A 21860-nucleotide genomic window follows, 5' to 3' on the forward strand; every position below is an offset into this window, starting at 1 on the left:
GCTTTTCTTTTTCTTCATTGTGCATTTTGCACTATTGGGGGTTTTCCTTTGGTGTGTAAAACTGGCTTGCAAAAGGGTGAAATAACGTGATGCAGCCAGAAGGTGGTGCCATGCCGTCTTCACTTACAGGAAATAAGTCTGGCAACGTCTCACAACGCAGGTGTTTTCACTCATTTTGGCTGATTAGTGCTTTTCTTAAGAGTGTGTGGGAGCGTGCAGATGGAGTTTGTTGACAGCTTCGTCTGTTGTCTCACGCAGTTCGGCTTCAGATTTCAATCAGCACCAGGTGTGTGAGTGTTTAGATCTTTTATGCTCTGTTGGTCCATGATGCATGAAGAGAACTGATTAAGTTGATAGAAACAGTTAAAATTCAAACTGTCAGACTAAGTTGGTGAAAGGAAATATTACAAATGCTGTCAAAACTCAAACATTAGTCCAATTTTACTGCTCGTTTCCAAAAGGATGAAACCTCTCTGGTTCATTATAGGCTCCGTCTATAGATGTGTGACTCCATAAGAAGTCAAATTTATCCCATTTGGTGTTCAAAGGTTGCTAGATGACTGTTAATGTGCTCTCATCAGTGTAAGAACATGTTTGAGCTGAAGCTGTTGGATGAGTTGTTCCTTTCTGGTTTACATCATCTTACACTATGAAGAATGTGTAAGTTGGTTGTTCACATTATGCACAAGTCTTTAATTTGTCACTTTTATTTAATTTTTATTCTGTGCACTGCTGATAGTTACATTAATCCATTTAATCTCCAATGGTTTTGCCCAGCAGTGATTGAGACATTCATAAAAATAAAATATCTTGAGGTCCGTTTTTATTTTTAAAACACAATCTATTTCCGACTGAAGTCACATTTCTTTTCCTACAAATCATTTAAAATTCTGCTTATAAAAAATGTGCCGCCCCTTATGAGAGACTTGTAGCATTTTGATGTCATAACTAAAATAAGCAAGTTTTGTGCATTTTAATAGAGAACATGAGCATTTTAAAAATATATACATTTCTATTTAATTTCAAATCTGTCATTTATAGATTATTTTAAAAATGTTCTGTTTGTGCTCTTGTTTTTTTTTTTTTTTTTTTAAAGAAGACTAATCTCTAATTATTCTGGATGCATCCATTTTATTAGAAGTCTATTAGTTTTTTTTTTATACCTTCAGTGGTGCCAGTGATGAGGTTTGCCTCCTTATGAACTTGACCAGCACTGGGATATTCCTCTCACACTAAAAGCTAACCTGAAAGACAGAATGCATGGTATTACATATCGGCTCTGAATTTGTTTTCAGAGAATCCACATCCGTCTTTAGCATCTCCCACTTGTGATTGGGTGGACCAGGAAACGTGTTGATACCAGGGCTGAACATGCGTGTAGAACTAATGATAAAGAACATTTCTACGTTTTATTTTTCTTTAGGTAGTCCTTTAAATCAGTGTTAACTTATCAATTTAGTCCCAACATACCACTACAGGCATATGATTAGATAGAAGACAGCATGTGAAATCCAGTTAAACCCAGTCATTCGCAAAATCCTAAAATCTTTTTCTACTTTCTTGATTCTGAGTTGTTTTAAAGTTAAATTTAACAATCTGATGCTTTCTACCAATGTCTTAATATTTTTCACCCTTCATCAAACGTAACAGTGGTTTATTTAATAAGTCAGTGATCATTTATTTTAATGTATTTTATCAAAAACATATTTTACACCTCTCATGTGTGAACTTCAGCTGCAAATTTAAAGTATAACAATAATATTTTAATATAAATAAAAGCAGAGTTTGTGGATTTGAAAGTGTAATTTCTACCAGAAGTGTTGCACTGAATCAGACTTCAGACATGATGGCTAAATAAACTAAATGTAAATGCCTTCAATAACTTCTATATGAACAATATCAACACAGCATACAAGCAAAATGTAATCTTGAGTCAAACTATTAAGATACTGTTAGCAGAAAAACATGATGTTTTTTTTACCGTTCAACCATAGCATGTATGACAAACTATCCTTTCAGCGTCTAAGTTTCAAAACAATTTAGTCACCTCAACAATGGCAAGAACTATATGGTGATGATGCAAGGTGACTGTTATAGAGCTAGAGAGGATGATGGTTTTAATAGACTAAATAAGAAGCTAGCTGTCTTGGTCTGCTGTGCACTTCCTGGATTCTTAAATGTTTTGGTAACCCTTTTAAATCTCTGAAATTCCAAGAACTAGAAGAATGTGGCTTAAATTAGCTGATTAGCTGTTGAAATTCAATAATAGACATAACAAGGACTCTCCTGTCAAATTGCTATTGGTAGACATGTTTCATGTTTAAATTGACAAGTTTTTCATGTACTTGAACACTGTAGGTTCAGTAGTGCTCTGTTTCTGGTTCTATTTGATTTATTCAACAAAATCTCTGGATTTGAACACTGGAAGGAAGGTTTGAATGTTCAAAGATAACTGTGCACTAGTGGTTTATGTTGCTTTCTTGTCATTGAATTGCCAGATATATGAATATATCCTGAAGGAACCTGAGAGATTAAGGCTGAACATGAATACCAGCATTTATAATATTCCGCCTGCAGGGGGAGTGAGAAACTAATCTGCATTAATCAAAAAACATACAGCTCTCTCAGTCGATAAGCTCTGCTATTTTATATACAAGCACTGACTTTTAAACTGTGAAGTGGTGATAGAAAACAGATTTTCTCCTGCTTTTGTCTAATGCTAATATGTAAATATTAATAAACCATAATAGTGAACAAGGACCTTTTTTAAGCTTACTGAACGTCAGTATGTTAGCATCACTGCAACAAATGTGCACAAAGCAGGACTTTTGTGTTTTTTCTCTTTTGTTCCATCACTCAATAATCCCAGAAACAATTTATGTTGCTTTCTTGTCATTGAATTGCCAGATATATGAATATATCCTGAAGGAACCTGAGAGATTAAGGCTGAACATGAATACCAGCATTTATAATATTCCGCCTGCAGGGGGAGTGAGAAACTAATTTTGCAGGTTAGTGCCTTTTTTTTTTTTTTTGTTAAATTTCTTCAGGACCTTTTGACCTGGACAAAGAAGTAATCCAGTTTAATTCAACCCGTTTGTCTGTATGTGTATTTTCCTTTCTTATTTTTTTTTATCTTTTTTTATTCTCCTCTAAAACAAACTGTGCGACTGTATGTGTTTACACGTTGTGGATGGGTTTCACATGTCAGCACCTGCTGAATGTTGACACAGTGGCTGCAGAAACCACCTGCTTCTGCCTATTCAGTCTGTTGCTAATTAAAAATAAGTTTAGAGTTTCACACTCTCATCTTCAGCTCACTGCCTCAAACTTTTCATTCAAAAATCACGTTTTTCTTGAGTACACTGTCTGTATATTTAACTGCTGAAGTATTGTCTGATATGCAGCCTGCTTGCTTTTAAAAATGAAGGGTACAGATAAAAATTTCTCCAAAAACCAACAAAAACATGGTCTTTGTCCTTTAGAAGAGACAAGTTTAACACCTACCATTGGTGCACTATGACAGTTTATATAGTAGGAAGGAGAAACTGAGTTAAGTCAACTCTTCAAACCCATAAAATGCAAAATAATCTCAAAGGTTTGCAGAGTAGACGGTCAAACCCAAACTGTGCTGAAACCACAAAACTGCCCTCAATCATTGTCAGCCTGCTACTTTAAATGGGGCAGCTTGAGAGGAAGAGCAAGCAACCAGTCCTGGCTTTGGGATGTCACAGCCAGCCAACCGCAAGCAAGGAACAGAACAGCAGGGCACACGGTGGATCCAGACAGCTGTCCAATCATCTAGGTGGGATCGCAGTCAGATTAACATTTCCAAGACACAAACCCCTAAAAGGGTTGGTGTCAACTTACACAGGTTACATGATATGTTAGAACAAAACATAATTAATATGCAAATACAAACCCAAGTTACTTATAGTTTCATGATCTGGACAAAGCATCAGCTATGAAGTTGGCTGTACCCCTCTTGTGTCGAATCTCAAAGCTGAATTCCTGAACAAGCAATACTGAGCGTATGAATCTCTGATTGTGATCATGCATACGATGGAGGAACACAAGAGGGTTGTGATCAGTGTACTCGATAATTAGCTGAGGGCCAGACCCAAGGTACACCTCAAAGTGCTGGAGAGCGGTTAAAAAGCATGTGTCTCTTTCTTGATGGTGGAATAATTGAGCTGGTGCCGGTTGAATTTACGTTAGAAGTAACAAATGGGGTGATCAGAACCATTGTCACCTTCCTGTATAAAGACAGCACTAGCATCAACTTCTAGCACCAGCATTCGAATCGTAAAAGAACCATAGCAACAACCGGCAAATGACGATGAAAAAGAAACACAGTAACAATCGGAAAACGCAACACACAGAATGGAAGGGGACATACAGGACAAGGGAATGATGGTGGTCTTGGGACTATTGTTAACAGAAAAAGCCAGACCTGGAGAGAAAAAAAAAAAAAAAAAAAAAAAAAGACTGGAGACGGCGTGAAAAAGGACTTTATATACTTCCTTGTTCCCCAGCCAGCTCGCTCTCTGATTGGCTACATTCCGTGCCACGTCACCATCCACGCAGTCACAATGCACGAGTCGTCGGCGTTTCTCAGAAATTGGCTCTGAAATATTAAACATGTTCAATGTTCCCAATTGTCACCTACGACCCGTTTCAGAACGGTTTATCTGGACAAATCGTAACACACCACAGACCAAATAATAGTTGGACAGGGAAATCTCACGCTGATCGGGCGTTTGGCGTCCGAGGTAGAATCGGGACAGAAACAGCCCAAAAATTGTGTGTGTAACAGGCTTAACAGTGGCTTTACCAAAATCTCTCTTGGCCAGTCTGAGGGTGACAAAGGGTACACGAATGAGATCGTCTAAGTACGTGTCACAATTTAATATTCCAGAGACGAGCATGTTTTCGGGTAGTTGAAAGGTTGTGAGTGCATGCACATGCCAAATGCTATGACGGTGTATTGCAAAAATTTATCTGGTGTTACAAATACAGAAATGTCTGAAGTCCTTTTTGTGAGGATCACATGCCAATATCGTTTTAATAGGTCCGGTTTACTGACATACCAAGTGGCACGATTGTGTCTACACAGTCAACAATACGAGGTAAAGGATATGAGTGGACATCGATAACGGCATGTACTTTACATTTCTGTCTGTGATGAACTGAGGAGAGCTGTTTGGTTTAATTTCCACTATACAAGGAGAACTCCAGGGGCTAGAGCTAAGTGTTATGCTAAAGCCATTTTGCCTTATTAACAGGGTTTGCTCGGTGTGGATCTACGGCTGCTGTTTTATGGGCCGTTTAACAGTCATGTTCTCATTGATCATTCTTAAAGACAAAAATGCATTTTATAAAGGATACTCAGCTCTCCCTGTTAGGTCTTTTTCTTTTTTCTGTTTCCTTTCTTGTATATCATATTCAACCCACCCCACCCCCCAATTACACACACATAATCTCTATTTGCAATGCACCTCTCAGATCTTTTACTTGTAAATCTGTTTTTGCCTTTAAAGACGTTGCGTCAGGGACCTAAAAAATTCCCACCGTTAAACTGTCGGTAGTGAGTGGTGAGGTTGATCAAAATTACATCAGACAATGCAGCTGGATGCATCAACTCATAAGTTAGATGCAGGTCACTTGTAAATAATTGTTCTTAATGTTCAGTGTGCATTCTACAACAATGAATCTTAATTACTTTAATAATTCAGTGTTTTACTTCCAGTGTCATGATGACATTGGTTTATAGAGACATTTGATAACTCTAGAGGGATTTTCATTAATCTTGTTAAAGCATGCTCATGCCAGTTAAAATTAAATGTGTTCCAGCACTACGCATACGACTTAATACTTGCAGAAATTATGTTCCTGTTAACTCTGACTTTACTTTAGAAATCACTGAAGCAAAAAGGAATTTTTGCAACTTGAGAAAGTGAAGTATGTAGCTGCTAAATGAAAGAAGCAATGTATCTGTTATGAGTTGTTTTTCTGCATTAATCAAAAAACATACAGCTCTCTCAGTCGATAAGCTCTGCTATTTTATATACAAGCACTGACTTTTAAACTGTGAAGTGGTGATAGAAAACAGATTTTCTCCTGCTTTTGTCTAATGCTAATATGTAAATATTAATAAACCATAATAGTGAACAAGGACCTTTTTTAAGCTTACTGAACGTCAGTATGTTAGCATCACTGCAACAAATGTGCACAAAGCAGGACTTTTGTGTTTTTTCTCTTTTGTTCCATCACTCAATAATCCCAGAAACAATTTTAATGTAGTATGTACGTGTTTTAACCCTAACAAAGTAGTTCTTTAATTGCTTATTTATCATTTTTACATCTAACCCTTACAATGTGGTTCATAAATTTGCCCCAATAATGCAGCAAAATGTGACTGAAAACAAAATTATCTCCAAGTAAAATTGTAAATCCCTGAATGAGACGGGAGTAAAAATCTTATCTTCAACTTGGCATGTATGAAGGTCTCTACATATTTTGCAAAAACACAAAAAATGTTTTCTCGGCAAAAGGATCACAGTATAATTTATTTTCTTGCAAGTTGTTCTTGACACCTCATCCAGGCAGAAGTTTATTCTTGTCTCTTATCTGACAACTATGGTTTGATTGGTCCCAGACTTTAATTGGCCATGATAAATGCAGGAAGCAGGGCTGCATGGTGGTGTGGTGGTTAGCACAGCGGCCTTTAGAAAATAAATGGATAATGCAGGAAGCGGAAAGTTGTCATTTCTGCTTTTCAGCTGTTGCAGATTTTTAAAGTTTTGAGGAACAGCTGACAGAAGTAGTGAAGACGTATGAAAAAAATCTATACAACACATGTGAGGCATGTAAAGACAGACATAACCCTGTGGTGAAGTATGAAATGTGGAGGCCAGAACAAACTCTTCATTCTTGCAGAGTATCTAAAAAGCTTTAAACATCACCCTTCTACCTACAATGGTACAGTTAAATGTGATACACTTTTTGGGTATAATTATAAAAATAATCTTTGAAACTGTATTCTGTTATTTTTCCAGGAAAACCTTTTTTGGGGACATGAGACATTTCTGCTCCAGTTTTACAAAATTCAAATAAATTGTTTGTGTAACAGGACAGTTAGTTTAGATATTCACTTGCTCCTTTTTAAATATAACTTAATAGTTGAAGCATATTCATCTTGCTTGACTTTTCTGATAAGGATAGATTTGCATTCTCACAATATTAAATGCATAGTTTGGTTACAGAACAGTGGAATTGTGCTTTCCTGTAGGGATACATGTGCCTTCTTTCCTAATTCTGACATCTGGAAAGGTCAGGCCATGATACATGGAGCAGGATGTTTTTTTTTTTTTTTTTTTTTTAATAAATTAATCTAGTGTCCTGAAACATTAATGTGAAATACTAGAGGAACTGGGTAAATGTCAAAAAATGAAGCTGTGGCCATAGTGGATACATTCAAGGAAGAAAATGTTCATTAACAAAACTGGGAAAAGCCATTAATCCAAGCCACCTGTTACTTAAGCTGCTGGTAATCACATGACGGCAGGCTTTAACACAAAAGTAAAAACTGAATTTTGTTGAAAACAATCAAGCATTTGTGAGCATAATCTATCAAAACGGGACAGCAAAGACTTTTCACATTAAATCTCTTCAGATGCCCCCTAAAAACATCTTCCCATCACTGGATGCCCGCTTCACCTTCCCTTGGCTTTAACTTCTCCTCCTGACAGAATAGCTTCCACTAATAGTAATGTGATCAGTCAGTGCACAGAGGGTACTGAGGCTGCCCCTGTCCTGAACAAGACATCATATCATACACAGCTGCCATCATTTCTCATTGACTGCGTCAACAAGGTGTAACCACATCACTGTCACCAAGTAGATGAGGCTGCAGGATTTTTTTTTGATGACCTATAAAAAGGTGTGTGGGTGGGTGGGTGAGTGTTATTAATGATAAAGTACCAAAGACAAAAAGGCAAAGACTGAATCTACAAAGATTTGAAGAAAACACACAAATGTAATCAGAGTATAATGTGACATTCTGGAAAATTTGCTCATCACTTGGCGATCAAGCAAAATAAGTTTCAGAAAAATGCTAAAATCTGTAACACACAGGCTGTGAAAAAGATTAAGGCTGTAATCCAGTTTTATTAAAACTACATTAGAATTCTTTCCCCATCAATATATTACCCATCCGAAATCTTTATAAAATAGCTGTTTAGTAGTAGTAGTAATAATTATAATAATGATGATAATAATAGTAATAATAATGGCTGCACAGTGGTGTGGTGGTTAGCACCGCAGCCTCACAGCAAGAAGGCTGCTGGTTTGAGGGGCGCGATGGCCTTTCTGTGTGGAGTTTGCATGTTCTCCCTGTGTATGGGGAGAATTTTAAAGGACAGCAAAGCTTATTATTTTCTTCAAATGTATCTGCATTTAAAACAGTGGTTGACTTGTGGCATAGGAAAAGTTGGTCCAGATAACCTCCGTCCAGGGGTTCATTAGTTTAACTAGATAGTCGAGATACTGTTAATAATCGCCTGATGCATAGTAATTAAATTATACCTGATAAACTCCTGGATTGCTCCGCTGCTTCTAAATAAGGCTAGGTTGTGGTATTTTATTTAAAAGCAGTACACTAAGTTTTTTAGTTTTAGCAAAAGCTCTCTTAATGTTTTCTGTTCACCTGGAACACAATTTCAGATTCGGTCCACTGAATGCAGACTAGATCTTCGGGTAAAGGAGATGCGTGGTGCTAGATTAGATGTGTAGGGAGGATAATCACATTCTGCTTTTCTGAGGCCAAATATGTTTCATGACTACAGCATGCTGTTATGTGAGCTTGTGATCTTTATCAATTCACATAACTCATTAAATCAAAGCTTACAGAAAATAAACTCTTCCAAGGTTGTGAATACAATGAATGAGTGGGCGTCCATTTGGATTCAATCAGTCTGAGGGCGCCAACAGTGTTGTCATTTAACAGCCACAACTTGACTTGGTACAATGATGAAACTGGAAGAAATGTCTAGTCTGGATGTCTCCACATATTATAGCACACTACTCCACCTACAATGTTCAAAAGTTCACTAATTGGACTGTTTTCCAATGCAGAAACTTGAAGGTTGATTAAGGGCAGCCTTCATTGTTTATATGCTAGAAACAAATCCTTCTCACAGGGAGCAAAAAGTAGCTACAGTAGCTGGGTGCAGGTACCTAAAAAGAAGGTAAAAACCCTTAATAGAGGGTAGAGGCAGTGAGGTAATGTTTAAAATCAGCAGCTTAGCCCTTTACATTTTCTTTTCTCTCAAACATCTCAACACTTTACTAGTTTTACACAAGCACCAAATGACTCGCAATCTTGGTTCCCTGTGTTGTTGTTATTGTAGGCGTGGGATAGTACATCATGGTCAAAGCTGTCACAGAAGTGTTAATATATATTATCTTCAGGATTATGGAGGAGCACAGTACACACTTGACAGGTCACTAGTCCATCACAGGGTCAACACAAAGACAAACAACTATGCATGCACACACTCAAAGAATTATTTTAGTATCACCAGTTAATCTAATGTTCATGTTTTAACCCTGAGAGAAAGTCAGAATACCTGGAGAGAAATTATGCAAGCTGGGAGAACATGCCAAGTCCACACAGAAAAGCCCTGACCAAAATTCAAACCACAGACTCTTGCTGTGAGGTGACAATGCAAACCACATCACCGTGGTGCAGCCTTTAAAACACATAAGGCAGAAACAAGACTTTACTAACAGTCTGAGCCCTCCTAGACCAGTTTTCTTGTCATTTCTATAAGTTGTCTTCTGTAATAGTTCTGCAGGCTTCTTCAATGACATTTCTTTAATCTCAAGATGATCCCACACTGCTTCAATGAAATTAAGATACAGGTTCGGTGGAGGACTCATCATTCCTTCAGATGTATTGCTGCTCATTTTCAGTCCAGTTCTCGTGTCATGTGGCAAACCTAAGCGTTTTGCTCATTCCCCTTACAAATGAATGGCTTCATGGCACCCACATTTCCACAGAGACAATTTCTGATGAGGTTTCAGAGAACAGTAGATGAATCAACTGACATGCATCTGTCAGGTCTTATATTGGTCCTTTATCCTCCTCTTGTCCAGTTTTTGCACATCATGTCAAGATATGTTAAGTTTTGGGCTAATATCTTCTGAGATTCTGTTTTTAGCTGCAAAAATATTTTATATCTTTCAAAATATGTTAACTTTGGCATTTTATGGAGCTGTAACTTAAAGGAAAAAAAAAAAAGTGTTTGTGATAAGAAAGTTGGAAATCTCAGCCTTATATTTATCATTAACACATGAAGAAATGATGATTAAATTATGTTATTCAGTTATTCATTTCCCTGCTAATGAAGCAAAACCTAGATGTCATTCAATGTAATGGAGCTGAAAAATAGGGAAAAAAGAAGTTATGCAGTCAAGGATCTAAGCTTAAAAATCTGCCTTTGGGTGGTCCAAAGAAATGGTGGGCCATAGACATAGATTAGTTATCAGCGTTGAATTTATAATAGGTAGCATAAAATATCTGACTCCAATAACACTTTACCTATTCAGCGCTGTTCATTGAATCAGAAATGAGGAGGATGAAGTCGAGGATCAAGTTAAAAATTTATTAACAGATCAAAAGAAATAGAATTACAGAGTCTCGGGGTTCAGAGTACACGACCAAACAGAACGTTGGTCAAGTCAAGAACTCTGAACCCCAACCATGTGTTTTCCGAAGCTTTGATAAAATGTAGGTGGAACTTGGGGAGGTACTTTCTTCTTATCATGCGCACACACACAGCTGTGAACCCCTGAGTGTCAGTTGGTCAGTTGAGGCTTCTTCCGTTTCGGAGGTCCAGTACACCTGAAACATGTAGACGCAGAATGTAGAGCAGAAAATACAAAACAATGACAGAGAAACTGCCAGACCAACCTGTATTTATCTATCACCCATACACAAAGCTAAGCATTATTTCTTTTACAAAGACATCCTGTTTTCCCCACTTGTACTAAGAATCTGCTGTCCTATGCATTTCATGTCGACAACGAGCACCTTGTCACTTTATTAACACTTTATTATGCCTTATGATACGGCTTTAATAAACACAAAATAACTCTTCAATATCTGCCAACTGTAGCATTACAAAGTCAACCAAACAGAGCAGGCCTGGACTGTTGAGACCAACTTTTGTCAGGAAAAGCAGTAAGCACATTTCCCTTTAACTGTTAAGCTGTGCCACCAAAGTTAACTAACAAAGTTACCCCCCTCCCCCCCACCCTCAATCTTCTGTTGTGTTCCATCTTTCCTCCTTCACATTTGGAACCGTGGATGAAGAATACATCCGTGTCAGCTTTTGTAGAGGCCGAACACATGTCCCATCATCTTTGCCAAGACGACACTGTGTGGGGGTGATGGTGATTAAAGTTTAAACTTGGAAATCATTTGTTGCCACGGTAACGCACTCACCCAGCAGAATTAATAAATGAGTTGCACACGGCAGCCTGTGGGGAAAGGAGGGTAGAAAGAGATGTGTAAAATATAAAGCAGGATTCTGGTATATTTTTTTTTTTTTTTTTTTTTTTTTTTTTTTTTTTTCTGATGAGTTTTGCTGTTTAGTGAATGCTCAGCAACATGTGAGCATTTTGTTTCTCTTGCAATCTAGTGAAATATGTGTGAGGTTGTGATGGTGACATTCGAACTTTTCAGACGAGAGTCAGATTTGACAGATGCTGCTTCATATTGAATCATGTCCTGGAGCTTGGACTGCTCTCCACATACTTACAACCAGCATGTTTTTCCAGTGATGTCAGCATATGGAAGAGCAACAGCAAAAATTCAGAGATCACAAATTCAAGAATTGGTTAAAAGAAAATGAATTGTGTTGTCCTTTGCATGACTTTAAAATGTAACCTGAAAATAGGTCAGGGTGTTAAGGAGCTTCTACATTTTTAAAAACTGCTGGTGGATTATTCATGTCTAGGTGGGTGATGTTAACACTCAAAAAGAAGTAGTAATAATTTTTAAATGGATCTCTCTCATTCATATATATATATATATATATATATATATATATATATATATATATATATATATATATATATATATATATATATATATATATATATATATATATATATATATATATATATAAAATATGAGAGAGAGACCCACTTATCAACTTTTTATTTCTTTTCTTGCTCAAGCCCCGGTTCCAGTAGGAGCACACAGAAAAATACAGGAGTGCAAAAGACGTGTGCTCATTGGTTTGGAAAACAGCCTTGTGGCCTCGTGAGGAGCCGACATGGAGACGGAGAATGAGTTGCCAAGCGACAGCAGCCATGCAATTCCCCGGATAGGTGGGTGTGGTCAGGAGCCACGGGTACAGGGCCACACCTGCTGCCTGTCAGGCGCACACAAACACACAAAAATACATGCAAAGAAACACTCGCGTTCCCAATGCACTCAGGAATACATGGAGACGTCACTCTCTGTCTCACACACACACACACACACACACAAACAAACTTACACTGACTTGACTTCTTTTTGCTGCTCTTTTATGGGAACATGACCTGCAGGACATTGTAGTTTGGTAGTCAACAGGTTAAAGTAAAAGTGCAGGAAGTCACATAATTGACATTCACACAACCTTCAGATGACTCTAAAGTGTCGGGTTTGGTATTTGTCCTCATTAAATCCCATTTTTAAACAGCTGGTTTTTAGTTTCATTTTTAGTGAACATTAAAACTAAGAAACAAGATTTAAGGGTCAATAGGAATGTAAACCCCTCTTTCACAATTTTAAACATTGGACAGTATTGACATCATTAACATATTTCTCCTCTTTTAGCAGGTCTTCCTGGCTAAAAGTTGTAGTGTCTGCTGGTCTCTCTGTACCCAACCAGTTTAGGCAGATGGCTGCCCTCCCTGAGCCGGGTTCTGCCGGAGGTTTTTCCCTCGTGTTATTATATTAACAGGAATTTTAACAAGGTTTTTCCTTTTCACAGTCACCTCTTGCAAGGCAAGTTTATTTTTATAGCGCAATTCAACGGCAGCGTGATTCAAAGTGCTTCACAGAACAGAAGAAGCATAGTTTAACATTAAAAACAAAAGAAAAAGGAAAAATAACATTGGATAAAAACAGTATTAAAACAGGAATACGTTTAAAAATTCAAGCTTAAAAGAAATAGTCGCAGATTTGGACTTTTTTTTAAATAAAAGCTATTGAAATCATGCATGCTCAAGATGTGGGACTGGGAAGAATTAAAGATTCAATGCAATCTGTTGGTTTTCCTTAACTAGACTTTTATTTATTATAAATTGGTTCAAACTGATTTGTCTGAAGTGCCCATAGACGACATTGTTTGTGACGTAAGCAAATAAAGCTGAATTGAATGTGTCAGAGTAGCTCGCTGCCTCTCCAGCCACTCATGCTGGATAGCTTCTTGTGGAAACCGAATTTAAAAGTAATGACATACAGCTTGTGTATTTTTCAGCAGACCGAGCATTTTGACAATCTCGTAGCATTTAAACAACACTCACTCTATAGAAAATAAGGTTCTTAAGTCATGCTTCTAGCCATGTGATTCACATTTTCTTTCTCTGCAGCTCTGATGCTTTCTTGGAAGGCATCACAGAGCTACAACACTTGGTGGCTTGTAATGATGGCTGTCTTTTGTGCCTCGTTTTAAGCTTTTTTTCTTCTTTTCCATCTCAACTTTTTGACTCCTGAGGTTGCTATCAAACTTAGTTAGCTTATTTTATTTTGTCACCATCCAGTATGTTTTCAGTTGTTATAGTAAATAAAATATTGATTTAGGATCTGGATATTATTGCAGATAGTGACCCTCTTTTTTTAACTGGGGTTAAAGATTTGTTCTAAGTTTGTCAGAATAAACTAAAACATTAAAGTCACACTGAAGCAGCTAGCAAGAAAAAAAATGTTTAAATACTTCATACAGTAAAGGGGAAGCACAGATGTTGTTAATGGAGTTATTCCATTCACATTACACAGTAATAACGTGATCCATCTTTAACATAAATAATGTTGAATGTCACAGAAACTAACCTTACATAAAGAAACACCACGTCAATAAGCTGATTATTTACGCAAATGTAATTTTTTTTCACACTGAATTAGCTAATCCCTGTGAAAATCCCATATAATCCTGTTTAGAAGATATTACATTAGCCTTACCTTACTGTTTCCAAAACATTAGTACCATGAGGGATTAGTGTTTTCTTGTTTTGTTTTTGTTTTGTTTTTTTGTTGTTGTTTTTTGGAAAAATTGGTGCCCTTTTTCCTTTGACATAACCTCTGTATTAACTTCCAAACCCTCTCTCTTGTAATGTTGACTCTTTATCTTAACCTGCTGCTCCTCTTTACTGTTGCTCTGTAAATATCCCCCCCCCCCCCCCCCCAATCCATGCCTGGTGAGAGGTCCCAGAGGATCAGCTTTTATGATTTTTAGTGAAACCTGAGAAGGGGAACGTGGCCAGTTATTTGCACAGTGAATCTATTTGTGCCATTCAGATAATGGCAGGTGAGCTGCACTTTGCTTCCCTGCTGCTATCCTCATTTACTTGCAAACATTCAAACAGCAAGGAAACATTTAACTTTGAAATGCTGTTATAACTGAGGGGCTCCAAGGAAATGAGTATTTAACAAAGAGCGTTGTATTCTCATATTTACCTTTGGTGATTTTTCCAGCAAAGGGAAATGTCACTTCGTATTAAGTTTGCTGCAACCCTTAAAGCAAGAGGAATTTGTTATCACATTTCTGCATAAGCACAGGCCCTGAACTATTGAAAATTAAATGAAAGCCCATAATGATATACATAATAAAACAGAGATCCATTATTAGATGATAATGTTGAATCTTTCCTGAGATGCTTGACTGAATCTGACATTGGGCTGCAATCGGGTGGAGGGCTTAAGATGCTTTCAGCAACACGTGACCAGACGCAGCCCAAGTTGTCCTGAGAATCACCCTGCTTGTGGTGTACCCAGGGATGAAGCAAAAGGAGGACAAAACCCATCCACAGCCTTAAAACTTTAGGCTTCTGAGTAGTTTTGATGGCTCACTGACATTCATTATGCTGGGGGTTACCATTGTCCTGCAGCCTTCCAAGGCTGAGAAACTGCATTTCATAACTTTTTGTTCCAGCCCAGGGCATCATGTGCAACGTTTTGATTAACAGCACCATATCATATGCCACCAACTAGATATAAACACACTTTGGCCATTAAAGTGCATGCAATACGACTGATTCATCAAAGACATGCAGTAGGACATCTTTGGAAGAAGTACAGAAAAGAGGGAGTAGGCTGACAGAGCAAGAAATATTACCATAGATGGATGGATTGATTAAACTTTGACCTCCTGCAAACCTCCAGCTGATGGTCATATTGTTGAGTTTGATCAAATGAAAGCTGCATATTAATCTGAATCAAGACTTTACACAGCTGTCAAAATCTTGACTGGATTTTTTTTTTTTTTTGCTTTAAGAGACGGCGAGTCAGTGTTTTCCCTCATGCTGGGTAAATTCCAGCTGTAAGAAAGCCATGTGTAATAACTGCTGCTTATAGTGGGAAAGGAGCGAGCCCGGAAACCCATTTTTGCGTCAGAAACACGAAAATAAAAACTCCACGCTGTAAAAGATGTCATGGACAAAACTACTTTAAAACTGTTCAAGATGTGTCCAGTAACACGTTTTATTGTTTTCTCCACTTTTATGGGGATTTCTGCAGAAATAGCCTATTTCCCAGAAATACGAACGAAACACTCACTTCATGAAGATGAATATGAACATAAACATGTTTTTAAAGTGAATGATTGGACCAAATTGAACCACTTAGCAATATATTTAACATATTCCGGTTTTTTTTTATAGTGTGAGGATTTGCATCGCTCTGCTGGCCGAGTCGAGGATCCAGTGCGCCCTCCCCTTTTCTCCTTTTTTATTTTTCCTCACACTCAGAAGATCTGATCGCAGTTTTAGTCACTTATCAGTAACACACGCACACATTTACCCATACACTCGGTCAATCCAAGCAGCACACTCCTCAACTCCACCGGGTGGGGAGGGGGTTTGGGGAGGGGAGGGGGGTCAGAGATATCCACCAGATGAGATTTGTTTCTAAACACGCACCGATGGCGGTGTGAAGCGTTTGACTGAGAGCAAGTCCGCTGTGGATTTTTTGGGGGGGAGTTCATAGCTGTTTATTGTTATTATTATTTGCGCATCCTCTCCTTGGCTGCCGTGATTTTGGGGACGTAAACAGAGACATGGATTACTCTTTCTGTGTATTATTTCTCTTGACAACCATTCCGCCTGTGTCGACCGGAACATTCCCACAGGCTTATATGTGAGTAGCCTGCAACCTGAAACAGTGTTGGCTTTTAAAAGTCCTTGGTAAAATGCTGCGTGTTTAGATTTGAATGACTATTTTTGTTTAGAGCATATGTTGTGGGTATTACAAAGTCAGTCACTGTTTTCTTTCCTTTAAGTTGCACTTTGTAGAAATTCTCTTTAAATCAAGGAGGAAGAGAGCGCCTCTTTTCCCTTTAAGCGTTGATGGTTGCACGTTGCTTTGAATACAACTTTGACTTTTGGAAACATGACATTCAAAGCGGTTTTTTTTTATTACCAATCCACAGCAGTGTGACGTGCGGCTGGCTGTCCTATGAATCATCCTGGGAAAATAAACTGAGTTGTGTGTTTAGAGAAAGTTCAGACAAACACAACTTAGCGTTGACTAGATTTACCCTGATTTTTCTAAATGAGTTTGTGTCATTTGACCCATATATTAAAGATGAAGTAAAGTTGGAAAATTACTAGAAAACATCCCTCTGATCAAAACAGATTTGTTAGAATGAACCTTGTTTGTGCTTTTTGTTCAGTTGGAGTAGTTTAGGCTGTCAGATGGTTGATTAAAAAGTTGCTTCAGCTAATTTTAGACAAATACATTTGCAAATCAATTTACCTCATAAATTCTTTTCAGTGCTATAATAAAATAATACTGGGCTTTTGCTGTCTTCCATGGACAACGTGGACTCCTTTTAAAACTAACCAAATGGTCTCACAGCAGGGACTTGCTGACCGGTTTGCTGTGCTTGTAAATATTTTGAGACACAATATGCATTTCATGTCATATTTTCTTTCCCATGACCTCAAACCATGAGGTAAAAGCTCTCTGCTTGTCTTGCAGGATGCTCATTTGGATTACGAGCTCATGTTATAATGTATGTGGTGTGTCAGTTAAAGTATCACTCACTCTTTCTAAATTTGACTCCCAACTTCTATATCTGCACTCCAACATTAATAGATGTAACACATGATCTATCCTCAGTAACAGGAGGACAGTTTTTAAATCAAACAGGATTGAAGACCAGTTTGCTTCACTTTTAATCAACAGGTTGAAGATATTTGTGATGGATCAAAGGAACAGACAAAGAAGCTTGGTTTTGAGCACAGTCCAAGTCTGGTTTCAGGGAGGTGTTTCGCCATGATGGCACTTAGCCTAATGGCCTAATACAATGATGTCAGACTAGCAAAGTGGCCTGCCCACTCCCTATATTTCATTGGTACTAAGTGGATTGATCTGAGTTGTGTGCATGATTTTCACATGGTGCACTGTATGTCTTAATGCAGATTATGTTTAAAAAGGGAAAAGAAAACATTTATAATCATGGCTGAAACACTTTGTTTCATTTTCTTTCCTTAAATATTTATATATATTTTTAATTTGTTAACTATTTCTTTTTGGTGTTTGTGTGTTACACGATGATTTTTGAGGGATGAGCTTTGCGTCTACCCCTCAAAGTGAAAGTCAAAGAATAAGAGAAATGCAGGGTGAGGAGAGAGGCTAACCCACGCCTGTCTGTCTGTCTTTCACATCCCTCTGTCATGGCTTGAATTGTGATTTGTATCTCTGGGCTCCATCCTCAGCCTCCCATGCCAGCATCTGTCTGTTTCAGCTCTTCATGTATCCCTTCTCCTCCACTTGGACTCCTTCCCCCACCCCTTCTCCTTCCCATCTGCGTTTCTTTTAAGCCTTCCTGTCCATCTTCTGTCTGTCCACCTCCCTATGTGTGTCTTGATTTTTCTCTCGCTTCTTCGTTGTTGCCCAAAGGCAGATGATTAACATCATCAAATCAAAAGCATGAGACTGATGTCAGTGACAGTTCTCAAGAGATCTCGGCGGCATCTAGAAGAGATAGGAAGATCAGATGTAGAGGAAAAAGGACGACATGGGAATCCAGACTGCTGTTTTGATCTCATACGTTTTTTTTTTCTTTAGCTGAACAAAGTAATAAACAAATATTTTTGTCACCATGTGCCATTACAGTTCAATAATCTATCTGTACCCATGCTTTTTCCACCATTTCTGTTACCCTCTGCTCTGTTCTTCATGCTCCCACTTTTTTTTTCTTTTATTTATTTATTTATTTAAGGCTAACTAGATTTCATGCTCAAGCAGCTCAAGGGTCATGCTCCTTGTGTTTGTAGCCTCATCTCTGCCAATCAGTGGGCATGATGAGGAGGTGCTATGCATGAACAGCGAGCAGCATGGGCAGTTGTGAGGAAAGAAAGCTTTAAAGACCATACAGACATGTAGTTTATTCATCCTTATATGTTACATCCACAAGACAAGAAAATACTCTAAACAAGTTTTAAGAACTTAAAATAATAATTTGACATTTTAAGGATGTTTTACACTCTGCTCTTTGTTTTTCCTTAATTCGGATGCAAATAATCTGATTTTTAGGCAACATCGTCTCAGGGCTGCTTCTTGGCCAGGCTCAGTGACTTCCTGCCCCAGCTGACTGTCCAACAATCTCATGGTAGCCACAAGACAGCTTGCCCTTGCCAAGAAATAAACAGATAACCAGATTAAAATCACAGATTAATACTATTAAATTGCTTTTAGTACAGATAAAACAAGATGCTCATCCACACATCCATAAGCTGTGCCCTCTCTTTTTGAAGGCCATAGGAATCAGAGGGAGCCGATCACAGCTGAGATTAAGCCAGAGTTGTAGTGCATGCTGGACAGGTTGCCAGAGCTACAAATAAACTAACATTACTGCGTTTGCAAGCAACTTCTTTTTTAAGTAAATGAGCTGTTTTTTGTTTGTTTGTTTTTTTTGTTTTGTTTTTTTTTTGCTCCCCTTTTTTCTTGTTTGGCTTCCTGATGTGTGATATTTGACAAAGTAAAAATACCAGATAAAGTTTTGAAGGCCAGTGGCAACATTACAGTGCTAACGTTTTAAACAACTAAGTACTTAAACTTTTTAAGACATTCGTGAACTTTGTCAGATTTTCACATTTTTGCGCCCTCTAGTGGCGGCTAAGTCAGCATCCATCTTGCGTCCTGTCTCTTCTCTGTGTTCTCTCTAGCCAGTTAAAAGTCGGGCCAATGCTGACTCTCTTTGCCGGGGGAAAAAAAGCACAGCATTAGGGCAATGTAATGTACAGAATAAATCAATAAAGCTTGAATGAATATTCATGGTTAGAGATGAGTTACCGTTTTTACACCAAAAGCAACACGCTTAAACTGTTCTTTTTTCAGTGGTTAAATACACAAGCCAAATCACACCAGTTAAGGTCATCTTTGCATCTTCTTGTGGGTTTGTCAGATTATCACAACTCCCCTAAAACAATCAAGCTAGTTTATTATTTTTAACTGGACATCTGGTGTAAGCCCCCTAGAGCTGTACAGAATAAGCCTCCACTTCAATCATGTTTTGTCCACTACAAGTTGCTTTTAGTTTTAGGGCCTCCATGTGAGACATTATGGCCGTTCGACGTGTGTTGATGTAAAGAAAATATGAGCCATTCGTGTTACAATGCAGGGGGAGGCTGTGAGTGAAGGATTACAGGGGTGGAAATATAGGGGTAAGGGGTGGGTTAGTTGGTGGAGGTGTGAGAGGGTGGTGGTGGGTAGGAGTGGGTGTGGGGAAGGAGGGAGGGTGGGGTAGTGGTGTTTGGGGGGTTGGGGTGGAAAAGAGGAGGGAGGGGGGAGTGGTTGATGTGCCCTGGTTCCCTGGATGTGCAGATAGAATATTAGGGTGGATGCTGGCCTGCGCCGGGTGGACATCTGGTCCTCCTGGGCATGGTGTGGGCCCTCTGTCTTTAGGAGGGTGACGCTTCTGAGCTCTTGGGGCCCTGGGCCCTGCACTTTGGCCGTCCTGGATGGCAGGTGCTTGGCAGGGTCGGCAGCTGCCGATTTTGGCCCACTGAGGCCTGTGCCTCCTGACCGCAGGGGACTCTGGTTTGGGCTTTTCCTCTGGTGCCCTCAGGGTGGGACTGGGGTCATTTTCGTGATGGGGTGGCCAGGGTTCGTGCTCCAGGATTGCTGCTGCTGGCCCGGGTCTTTGGGCCACCCTACTCTGCCTCTAGCCTCCATAGAGGCGAGGTCATATTTGCATGATCACTCCTCATTCCTCATCCTCTGTATGCTGACACAATCACTGAGTTGTTCAGTGGGCCTGTACATTAAAATCTACTTATGTTTAGGTTTTTTTGTTTGTTTGTTTTTGTTTGTGTTTTTTTTTTTTTTTTTTTTTTTTTTTTTTTTTTTTTTTTGTGGTATAAAAAATAGATTAGAGTTGCTCAAATCATGGAAAAAGGTGACAACCCTTCATTTCCTTCTGCGTTGTGTCCCACTGAAAAACAACACAAGGATGCTTTGGGAGCAATATACAAAATTTGCCTCATGGCAATAAATGCCCAAATTTAAATTTCATTAGCTGTAACTGGTAATCAGCAATTCAGTCTCAAATATGAGATTCTGTCCTGGTTACATTAATAAACATGAGCATCAGAAGGTTTCCCACCATGTGCCAGCAGCACAGATAATAGCATCACAGACACACATGCTAACATAAGGGCTACACTGAACTTTTTTTACACAAAGATGAGGACAAATGAGCTTGCAATTTTTCCTAATGTTTTGGTGAATTATTGCACACAAACTAGGTTAAGTGTCTAAACAGAGAGCTGAGTTCTGCAGGACTTTTTGGCTTCACAGTGGTACAACATGCAGCTCTTATTCAAATGCATGCATCACACTTACTCCACAGTTTTTATGGTTGGAAACTTCTCAGCTGAATAAATAAAGCAGAAAGAGTAAAGTTTAGTATATTTCCAAAACTGTGAAACTTCTTTTAAATCCATAACCCATATAGGCAAGGACAGTACTGGTTTTCTTTTAATCTTTAAGCATTTTTTATAACTCAGGGATTTTTGGGATTGCAGTTTGTCTCAGTTTGTGTTGTCACTGTTATTTTTTTTTATTTTAGTGAATAACATTTCCCTGTAATAAATATGCCATAATTCTTACATGCAGACACATTTTCACCTTATGTTATAATCAAATTTCCTTTCAATCCCAGATGCATGACTTTATTGCCGCTTAGAAGCTCACTAATAAAATTCAGTGTGATGCAACAAATAGAAACTCTCACATCTGCAGATAATCATGGCTGCAGTGATCCCTCAACCGAGTGCTTGAATCATTATTTAAAATTGGCTTGCAGCAAAGAAAACTTCTTAATGCTTTTACATTCATTTTTACTTTGTAATCATTGCACAAGAACATCTGAACCCAAATGTCTACATCTCTGGAGAATCAAGCTGGCTACAATCAAATTGTCTTGTTAGTTTATTTCTATTTTTAAATATTCTGTTTTATTTAAGCCCATGTAAATGGCTCCAGGCATTGTTTCTTGATTGAGTCACAAATTCTAAATGTTTTTTTTTTTTTCTTGACAGAGATGGAGGAATTAAGAATGTCTCATGTAATAATAACA

The 21860-nt window shown here is 38.3% G+C and overlaps 1 protein-coding gene across 4 annotated transcripts in view; it reads left to right on the plus strand.

Moving 5' to 3' along the window:
- The first annotated feature begins 2911 nt into the window (after positions 1-2911).
- Positions 2912-21860, plus strand: part of cacna2d1a (calcium channel, voltage-dependent, alpha 2/delta subunit 1a) — a 128165-nt gene continuing 109216 nt past the window's right edge. For 3 of the 4 annotated variants that reach the window (XM_041977337.1, XM_041977338.1, XM_041977339.1), the window contains exon 1: positions 16201-16411. In XM_041977337.1, coding sequence (XP_041833271.1) covers positions 16332-16411 — 80 coding nt within the window. In that variant the 5' untranslated portion in view covers positions 16201-16331. Of the gene's footprint in view, positions 3012-16200; positions 16412-21860 lie in introns of those variants that run through there. The other variant, XM_041977340.1, reaches the window with a different exon arrangement.

Source organism: Melanotaenia boesemani, chromosome 23, assembly GCF_017639745.1.
Source record: "Melanotaenia boesemani isolate fMelBoe1 chromosome 23, fMelBoe1.pri, whole genome shotgun sequence".
Lineage (NCBI taxonomy): Eukaryota > Metazoa > Chordata > Actinopteri > Atheriniformes > Melanotaeniidae > Melanotaenia > Melanotaenia boesemani.